The sequence below is a fragment of the Camellia sinensis genome, chromosome 13, assembly GCF_055761805.1.
Source record: "Camellia sinensis isolate YWXY chromosome 13, ASM5576180v1, whole genome shotgun sequence".
NCBI classification, from domain to species: Eukaryota; Viridiplantae; Streptophyta; class Magnoliopsida; order Ericales; family Theaceae; genus Camellia; species Camellia sinensis.
Window position 1 is genome coordinate 105,012,748 of NC_138973.1, and position 9,804 is coordinate 105,022,551.

The following is a 9,804-nucleotide window of genomic DNA, read 5'->3' on the forward strand; positions in this document are numbered from 1 at the left end:
ACTCCATACAGTCAAATAATCTCATCAATGTAGATGGTAGCAAGTCTATATGCAGTAAATGAAGTCTTTACAGCAAGAAAGTAGGTAGATTTAGTCAATCTATCAACTATAACCCAAATAGAGTCCATACCTCTAGATGTCTGAGGCAGGCCAACAACAAAGTCCATAGTGATATGTTCTCATTTTCATTCTAGAATAGGGAGAGACTGAAGAAAACCTACTGATTTCTGATGCTCTGCTTTCACTTGCTGGCATTATAAACATTTAGAGTTGAATTCAGCAATCTCTCTTTTCATATTGGGCCACCAATACATTAGCTTCAAGTCTTGATACATTTTGGTGTTTCCTAGATGTATAGCAAACATCGACTTGTGAGCTTCCTCCAAAATCTTCCTTTTCAAATCTACATCATTCAGGACACATAATCTCCCCTGATATTTCAACACGAAGTTTTCAATTATAAATCCCGATTTAGGCTTGGTGTCAAGTTCATCACAAATCTTCTTCAAGAACTTATCATTTATCTGTTTCTGCTTAATTTCCTCGATGATAGCAAGCTGGGCAAACATTACGGCTATCAAGCTATCTTGTTCAAAAGGCACCACTTCAATTCTGAGTTTTTCGAACTCCAGTAGTAGCTCTCTTTGATCTGTGAGCAAACAGGTAAGATTCCCCACACTCTTTCTGCTAAGTGCATCGGCCACAGTATTGGCTTTGCCCAGGTGATAGTGAATCTGTAAATCATAATCTTTGATTAATTCAAGCCATCGCCTTTGACGCATGTTCAATTCCTTTTGAGTAAAAAGGTATTTCAGGCTCTTATGATCTGTATATACTTCACATTTAGCCCCATACAAATAGTGACGCCATATCTTTAATGCAAATACAACTGCAGCAAGTTCCAAATCATGTGTAGGGTAGTTCTTTTCGTGTGGCCTCAATTGTCGAGAGGCCTATGCAATCACCTTGCCATTCTGCATTAAGACACAACCCAAGCCCTTATAAGTGCATCACTAAAATTTACAAAGCCTTCAGTACCTGGGGGAATGGCAAGAATTAAAGCTGTAGTCAGTCTTATCTTCAACTCTTGAAAGGCTACTTCTCTCTGATCCGTCCACTCAAATGGTTCCCCTTTCTGAGTTAACTGAGTCAATAGCACAACAATTTTTGAAAAGTCTCTAACAAATCTTCAGTAATACCCTGCCAATCCCATAAAACTACGAACTTTTGATACATTAGTAGGAGTAGGCCAATTAATGATTGCTTCAATTTTATGAGGATCAGTAGATATACCATCTTTATTAATGATATGCCCCAAAAATACAATTTTATCAAGCCAAAATTCACACTTTTTGAATTTCCCATACAACCGTTTTCTCTAAGCATTTGAAGAGTCATTCTCAGGTGTTGTTCGTGATCATCTCTATTTTTCGAATATATGAGAATATCATCAATGAACACTACAATAAATTCATCCAAGAAGGGTTTGAAATTTCTATTCATCAAATCTATGAATGCTACAGGCGCATTTGTAACTCCAACAGGCATGACTAAAAACTCATAATGTCTATACCTGGTTCAGAAGGCAGTCTTTTCAATGTCTTCAGTCTTAACCTTCAGTTGATGATACCCCGATTTCAAGTCAATTTTTGAGAATATCTGTGCCCCCTACAACTGATCAAACAAGTCATCAATACGTGGCAATGGATATTTATTCTTCACTGTTACCTTATTGAGTTCCCAGCAATCAATACATAGTTTGAGGGTCTCATCTTTCTTCTTCACAAAAAGAACCGGCGCTCCCCATGGTGATGTACTCGGTCTGATAAACCATTTATTAAGTAATTCCTGCAACTGAGTTTTCAATTCTTTCATTTCAATAGTAGACATGCGGTAGGGAGTTTTAAAAATTGGTTGAGTTCCCGGTATTACATCAATTGTAAATTCAATCTCTCTACCAACAAGTTGGCTGAGTAATTCATCCGGAAACACATCAGGAAAATCTCTCACCACTGGTATGTTGACTATTGTAATGTCTATAATTGGTTCAGTTATTACACTACACAAATAGCCTTGACAACCCTTATTTATTAGTTTTCGGGCTTTCATGGCAGATATGAGGTATGGTGGTGGGACTACCCCTTTTCCTTCAAAATAAAATTCATCTTGTCTGGGAGGCCGGAATATCACTCGTTTCAAGGCACAATCAATAGTTGCATAATATTTAGCTAGCCAATCCATACCCAAAACAATATAAAAATGTCTCATGTCTAAAGGTATTAAATCGGCATACAAAGTAGCATTCCCGAGAAATGCTTCACATGGAACAAATATAGTTAAACATAACATGGATCCCCCCGTAGGTGATACAACACATAGTATATAGTTCAATGTTTCCATATGTCTATTCAAAGTTTTAGCAAAAGCCATAGAAATAAACGAATGTTTAGACCCGAAATCAATTAAAGTATAAGCAGGTTTACCACAGATGGAGATTATACCTGACACTTCTGTCTCAGTATTTTGAGTATCCCCCGAAATCAGTGCAAAAACCCTTCCTTGCCTTTGTTCATTCCTTGTGGCAGACGGTGTTGTAGCTGGTCTTGTTGTGGGAACTGATCCCATCGAGATTGTGGCACCTCGATTACTACTCTGACGCGACTGTGTGCAATCTTTCGCCATATGCCCCATTTTTTCACACTGGTAGCAAGCCCCCGTAGTGTGATAGCAAACACCCCGGTGCTTCTTTTCACAAACGGCACAAGTGGGTACTAAGTTGCCACTTTGGGTTGACCTCGAATTGTTGGAATTCCCAAACTTCAACTTCTTCTTTGTTGATGGTGTCCCTTTATTAAAATTCTTTCTCCTACCCTTCCATTTGAAGTTCTGTTTATGGATGGCTACATTTCTCTCTGCTATTAGTGCCCTATCAAGTACATCTACATATGTCGGCAATTTGAGCAGATTGATTTTATCTAAAATTGGGTCACGCAAACCTCCCTCAAACTGTCTAGCCTTCTTGTAGTCCGTATCCACCATGTAGGGTGCGAAATGGGCTAATTCTGTAAATTGAGCTTCATACTCAGCAATCGATTTGTTTCCCTGCTTCAGTTCTATAAATTCAGCTATTTTTCTATCTCGCACACATTGTGAAAAGTACTTTTCATAGAAGATTTCTAGAAAATGGGTCCAAGTAATATCCTTATTATCGTCTCGAACGAACATCCACCAATGCCTTGCATCATCTTCCAATGTGAATGTAGCTAGTTATACCTTCTGGGCTTCGGTACATGGAAACACTTAAAACAATTTTTCAATTCCTAAAACCAAAGCTTCGACCTTTAATGGTTCAATTCCACCATGAAACAATAGTGGCTTCATCTTCTTAAATTCTCTAGTTAAAGCAACAGTGCAGGTTTCTAACTGACATCTTGGAGCTGGAGATGGTACAGGCATTGGAGGTAGGGAAGGTGGTTGTTGTTGTTGTTGCCATTGCTGTTATTGTCTTATGGCTTCACCCACATCGTTTATCATTCATTTCAATCTGTCCAGTCTTGAAGAGGATGCTTCCTCTAGCTCATCACCCTTTGTCCTCACCGTGTTCTATATAAGACTTGTATTATGACAAACACAACAAATAAAATATGTCCACATGCACAAATTCAAAACATGTAATCATATAATTTATCTCACTATAATATTTAACTACATATGAATGCAATCCTGAAGTCTCTTCTAGATGCTCCATAGCTCAATGGACAAGTGAGTGAGATGCAACTCGTGCTCTGATACTGTCACGACCCAAACCCGGCCCTATGGGTTTAGCACCGTAACCGGCCAGTAATCCGAGATTACCGAAGGCCTGCTTAACAGTAATACAGTAAAACAGAGTACAGGGCCTGGCGGAAGCCAATATAGTAATTAAACAATGTCCAATGAGCTGTGACAGTCTGTATGCCAAAAAGATTTTTTATGCATTTATACATACACAAACAGTACAGTCTATACAGAATAGTTAGACAGTATGAAGACAGGCGGGGGAAAACAAACAAAACACCCCCAAGCCATAGCATGGCAACTCGGAACCTCGCAGTGAGGCACAAAGGCTGGCTTGACAAAACTAGAGTTACCCTGACGCTCCTAGCTCCGATCTGGTGCCTGTACACCTACATATATATATGAGCAGTGAGCTAAAGCCCAGTGAATAACATAATGCGTAAAGAGGTTAAGAATGAATGTCCTTACAGTATGAAAACAGTTCATTTCAATCAGTCATTCAGTTGTTCAGTACAGTAAACAGTCATATGTGGTACATCCGTTAGCATAACAGTAAACAGTAGGTCTAGAAGACCGAACAGTAATGATGGCCATCAGTCAGTAAACAGTAGTGGTTCCAACAAGGGAACCGACAGAGATCTCTGTAACAGTAACAGTAAACAGTAGGTGCTAAGGATGCCACAATACAGTTCAGAATATAGGACATACATTCATTCAGTTAACAGTAATCAGTTCAGAAAGCAGTACAGTTCAGTTGTTCAGAAAATAATCATTTGTGAACATATCTTTACACAATCGTTACTCACAGAGTTCGGCCTACAGTATGCTAGAGCGTGTCTCCCCAGTCGCCAACCCTACACAGTTAACAGATTGAACACACTAAGCTACACAGTTGGGAAAGATAACAACTTAATCCCTAATGCCTCGGTGTGTTCTACATCTATATCCTCAACAAGATGCCTTAAACTAGGCCTAAAAATGCCTAGAATGGGATGAGGATGCAAAGATGCACATTTAAAAGCATTTTCAGGATTTTCAGAAAAACAGAGTCCCGCTCGAGCACAGGTTTCCCCGCTCGAGCGTACAGGCAAACAAAGGTACACGCTCGAGCGTAAACTTCCCCGCTCGAGCGTACTGTAAAAGTACTGGATGGTTTAAATCCCCGCTCGACGCCCGCTCGAGCTTGAGACATGACTCCGCTCGAGCGCCCAATCCTCCGCTCGAGCGGACTGTAAAATAGTGCAAGATGCTGGAAGCTCGATTTTCCCGCTCGAGCGGCACTTCCCCCCCCCCGCTCGAGCGGACGACTGAAATCTGGAAATCCCAGATTCGAGCTCCAGGTTCAAAACCAAGCTCAAAAGCATCAAAACCAATCCTCTTGGGCCCATTTTCTGGAAAACATTTATAAACACATAGAATATCATGTTTCAAAGCTCAATTTTAAGAAATCAAAGCCCAAGGGTGTTTAATTCAAACTCAATTTAAACCATTTTTCAAGCACAAGATGAACATGCAAACATGCATGAATTCAAACCATTTCAAAGCTTCGATTTGATGCTCTAAAGAGCCAGTTCTTTTCAAAACATGATGAAATCATGGACTACACTCAAGACATGAACATGCATGTAACATTTTGCCATGAAAACAACTCAAAATCCAACAATACTACCATGCATGCAAAGATTGGGCTTCAATTCACCATTAATGAACCAATTCATGACTTAGCTCTACAATTGGACATGAACCAGGCATGAATCAACTTAAACACAAGTCAAAAGGATGAAATTCATACCTAGGTTCCTTGAATGCAAGTCTAGAGGTTCAAATTAACAATCCACACTTCAATCTTCAAGCAATTCTACCAATGAACTCAAGATCCACTCAATTCTCTCTCACTCTCTATCTTGGTCGGTTGAGTCTAAGGAATGAGCTGATGGAATGTGTATCAATGAGTGTAATGAGGCTCAAGGATGATTCAAGTAGTGGGCCACTTAAGTGGCATTAAGGTAATTAAGCCTAACTCTTTAATTAGCTTATTTTAATCTAATCTAATCATACCTAATCAATTTTCAAATAAATATACCATAAAATTACATTAATTATGACGCTCATAAAACATCAATCGGTTACTAATTCGGCCGCCGATAAGGCCTTCAATTAAACGCTCAAACATGAACAGATAAAATAAACAATCAACAGATAGAATGCAATTCAAACAGATGTATTCATTCAATTCAGTTTCAATTTCGGTCAGTCAGTTCAGTACTTTAATCAGTTCAACTATCAGTCATAATCAGTCTCGGTTAACAGTAATTAGCAGTTAATCAGTCATTAATCGGTAAACAGTATGAGGGTTGTTACAGATACCACTCTGTCAGGACCCAAACCCGCCCCTACAGGTTTAGCGTCATAACCGTCCAGTAATCACGGATTACCTACAGCCTCTACACAAATATCTAACCAATATTAAATACGGGGCTTAGCAGAAGCAAGGTAAATGTAGAAGAAGTCCATTGAGCTGTGCATAAATGAAAAGAGTTTACAATAGCATTGTTCAACCATTCCAAATGTAGGTATTTATACATTACAAAAGCTTCCAAAAGAAGAAGGAAAATAAAACAAACAGAGGATTAGCCACAATTCAACTAGACAAAAGACATATACAAAAACCCCTATACCAAAATTGAACTAGGAGTTCATAACAAAATGGGGGTTTAGGCTTGCTTGGCTCGTCATGAGCCCAAGTGGCTCCATCTCGGGAGCTCCATAAAAGGCTGACCATGGGGTGACTCCGAGGTCATCTCTATCCTTGATGTTCAGATGCTCACCTACATATATATAAACATAAATAGTGAGCTAATGCCCAATGAGTAATAATAGGATAAAGAGGTTATATCAATGACGTTCCATAACAATACTAATATTAATTAAATTAGCCATCAAGTCAATCCTTCGCAATAAACAAAACCATTGATCGATAGCATATTCAATACAATTCCGATTTCAATTAAATTCTCAATGATCTGTGTTATTCCAATAACAATTCCCATCTAGTGACAAATTACGTGGTACATCCAATAGAGTAACAATGTGTCAGTAGCAATGGGTTCTCAAGGGTCAATCAATATATCATATTCAATTATCCAATGGGCCACAGTATTGTTTCCCCCGGGCGAGGGCCAATGGGCCATGGTATTATATCCTCCAGGCAAGGGCCTATTAAACAATAGGCCACGGTATTGTTTCCCCTGGGCGAGGGCCAATGGGCCATGGTATTATATCCCCCAGGCAAGGGCCTATTAAACAATGGGCCACGGTATTGTTTCCCCCGAGTGAGGGCCAATGGGCCATGGTGTTATATCTCCCAGGCAAGGGCCTATTAAACAATGGGCCATGATATTAATTTCCCCCAAGCAAAGGCCTACTTAACAATGGGCCACGGTATTGTTTCCCCTGGGCGAGGGCCTATTAAATAATAGGCCATGGTATTGTTTTCCCCGGGCGAGGGCCTATTAAATAATAGGCCACGGTATTGTTTCCTTTGGGCGAGGGCCTCATTAAAGGATGCCACGAGTTTACTTTCAAAAATGAACTTCATTCATTAGTAACAATTAGTATTTCAATAAACCTAATCAATCAATCATGTATCGATTTCGATAACAATAACATTTTTGAAAATAAATATCACTTGAACATATCTTTATAAAGTTATTACTCACAGTGGTTTATGTTGTCACTAAGCCTCGGACATCCATCTAAACAAAACAAATGATAGAAATACAATTGAGGCACCAACTCATTTCAACTCTCTTTATGTGTTGCTAGCTTGTTCTATGATTATAGGAGTCCAAATGGTGCCTAAGAATGCTTGGAGTGACATGAGGATGCAATTATGCACTTAGAAGAGGTTCCTCAAAATTTGCTGAAAATAGAGTCCACTCTCGAGTGTAACTTCCCACGCTCGAGCGCAGGATTAAAACAAAGGCGGTCGCTCTAGCGTGTCTTCCTTCGCTCGAACGGTTTGTAAAAGTACTGGTTGCATGAAATTCCCGCCCGACGGTCGCTCGAGCGGATTCTAAGTAGACAATATTCCTCACTCGAGCGTCACTTTGGTCGCTCGAGCGACCTGTAAAATTTCAAAAAACTTCTAAGAGCTCAATTTTCACACTCAAGCGACGCTTTCTTCGCTTGAGTGGACACGACAAATTCTGGGATTTCCAGAATTGCGTTTGAGCTTCAAAGTTGTTGTTCAAAGGTTCCAAACTCATATTTTAGGCACAAAGACATGGGGAAAACTTTATAAAACATGGAAATATAGTTAATTTGGACCCAATCGCTCAAAATCAAGAACCAAATTCCCAAAATCCATCTTGAACTATGAAGTTGAAACCATGCATCAGACCAACTTTTTAATCTCTTTGCAAAACTTGACCAAATGGTATGAAAAGTGTAAGAACATGAAAATCTCTTCAAATGAATGTGTGAGGGTTCCATGCATGTAAAGGATTTCATAGAATTCAAACTCAAATTGGAGATTCATGCATGCATGTATGCAATCATGCTCAATTCTTTCATAACTAAGATGATCCTGGCATATACTTTCTAAATTCATGCAATTGGTCACATAACTAGGTGAATTCATTTCTTATATGAATTATTTACAAGAATTGGGTGTGGTTTCCATACCTAGAGTTAAATTCAAGTGCAATTTTAGCTCAAACCTTTAAATCTTCCACAATTCTCTACAAATCTCCTTGTTCTCTCTGTAAAAGTTGAGCTCTCCTCCATTCTCTCTCTAATTCTCAGCTCAAAGATGTATTTTTGTCTATTTGAGCTTATGTAGCTCATATATATGTATATAATTAGCTTAAGTTAATTAAGCTTGATTAGGACTAATTAATCCCACTTCATTCTAATAAACTCAAATCAATCATTCTAATTATTTTGATTCGAATGAAATTTTAATTAAAGTTTCCATAAAATTCTAATATTCTAATTAGCCTATTGGGCTAGTCAATTTTAGTTTCTGAGGTTGTCTAGGCTTTCAATTTCTGACTCTAAGTTGTCAATTTGAACAGATAATCCATGTAACAACAGATACTCACAAATTAAACATGTAATCACACAATAAAACACACAATCATGCAATCAAACTTATTAAAATATTATAATATACTAGTTCGGAGGTCAGGGTTGTCACAGAATTGGTGTCGCGAGGCACTAAGTCAATGGAGAATTTAATCTCTCAATAGAGTGGTAAACCATCTTTAGGGAAAACATCCCAATAGTCACAATCTACTCTCGGCAAATCATCACGAATCCGACTATCCTCATTGGTCCAAGAAAGGGCAAAAAAGAAAGCTAAGTCCTCCTCGACCCTTAAGGTCATACAATGGTTGAATGGGATTAACATCCCAGTCACAAAGAAAATAAAAGCAATTCCCGGTAGATGTGCATATAGACACTCGACGTTGCTGGCAGTCTATCGTGGCCCAAAAATGTGACAACTAATCCATAGCCAATATAACATCAAAAGTGTGTATGTCTAAGATAATGAAATCAAAAAAGAGTCGGCAATCCGTGACCTCAATCTCGCAAGAACAGCATACTCACCCCAATGCCACTTTATCTCCAACCGGTGACTCAACCCACAATGGAGATTCTAGCTGATCAATCTCTAATCCCAAGATAAAAGCAAAAATAGTAGATATAAATGAATGCGACACACTTGTATCACTCAACACACTAGCTATAGAATTGAACACAACAAAATTACCTTTCACAACAGAGGTTCCCGGCAACTGCTCTGGCATTGTAATGGCATACACATGCCCTTGTGGCCTCTGATCAACCTGTTCATCTCTCAAAGCATAGGTCTGCTGTACTGACTAGATCGAGGTGGCTCCCTGGATAGCTTGTAAGGCCTGAACTGAATGAGCCTGCAGGTGGCTTTGAGTTTGCCTCGACCCTAATGCGCCAGATATGCCTCCTAACTGTGGACATGCTCTCCTCATATGCCCTGACTAA

At 39.1% G+C, this 9,804-nt stretch overlaps 1 protein-coding gene across 1 annotated transcript; it reads right to left on the bottom strand.

The window, feature by feature from the left end:
• Nucleotides 1-254: 254 nt before the first annotated feature.
• On the bottom strand, nt 255-9,590 carry LOC145805602 (uncharacterized). Its single transcript, XM_082900767.1, has 5 exons — nt 9,554-9,590; nt 9,391-9,454; nt 1,729-3,133; nt 1,039-1,144; nt 255-826 (listed from the first exon to the last, which is right to left on the bottom strand). Exons 1-5 carry the CDS (start codon nt 9,588-9,590, stop codon nt 255-257), a joined length of 2,184 nt encoding a protein of 727 aa, XP_082756893.1.
• Nucleotides 9,591-9,804: the final 214 nt, after the last annotated feature.

Bases quoted from the DNA above. Each gene is read 5' to 3' on its own strand.
- LOC145805602 (XM_082900767.1), bottom strand. From the start codon at position 9,590: ATGCCAGAGCAGTTGCCGGGAACCTCTGTTGTGAAAG. The intron at 9,455-9,553 runs GTAATTTTGTTG...TCTTGGGATTAG, and splicing joins GGGAACCTCTGTTGTGAAAG to AGATTGATCAGCTAGAATCT. The intron at 1,145-1,728 runs GTAACAGTGAAG...CTATTGACTCAG, and splicing joins ATTGCTGGGAACTCAATAAG to TTAACTCAGAAAGGGGAACC.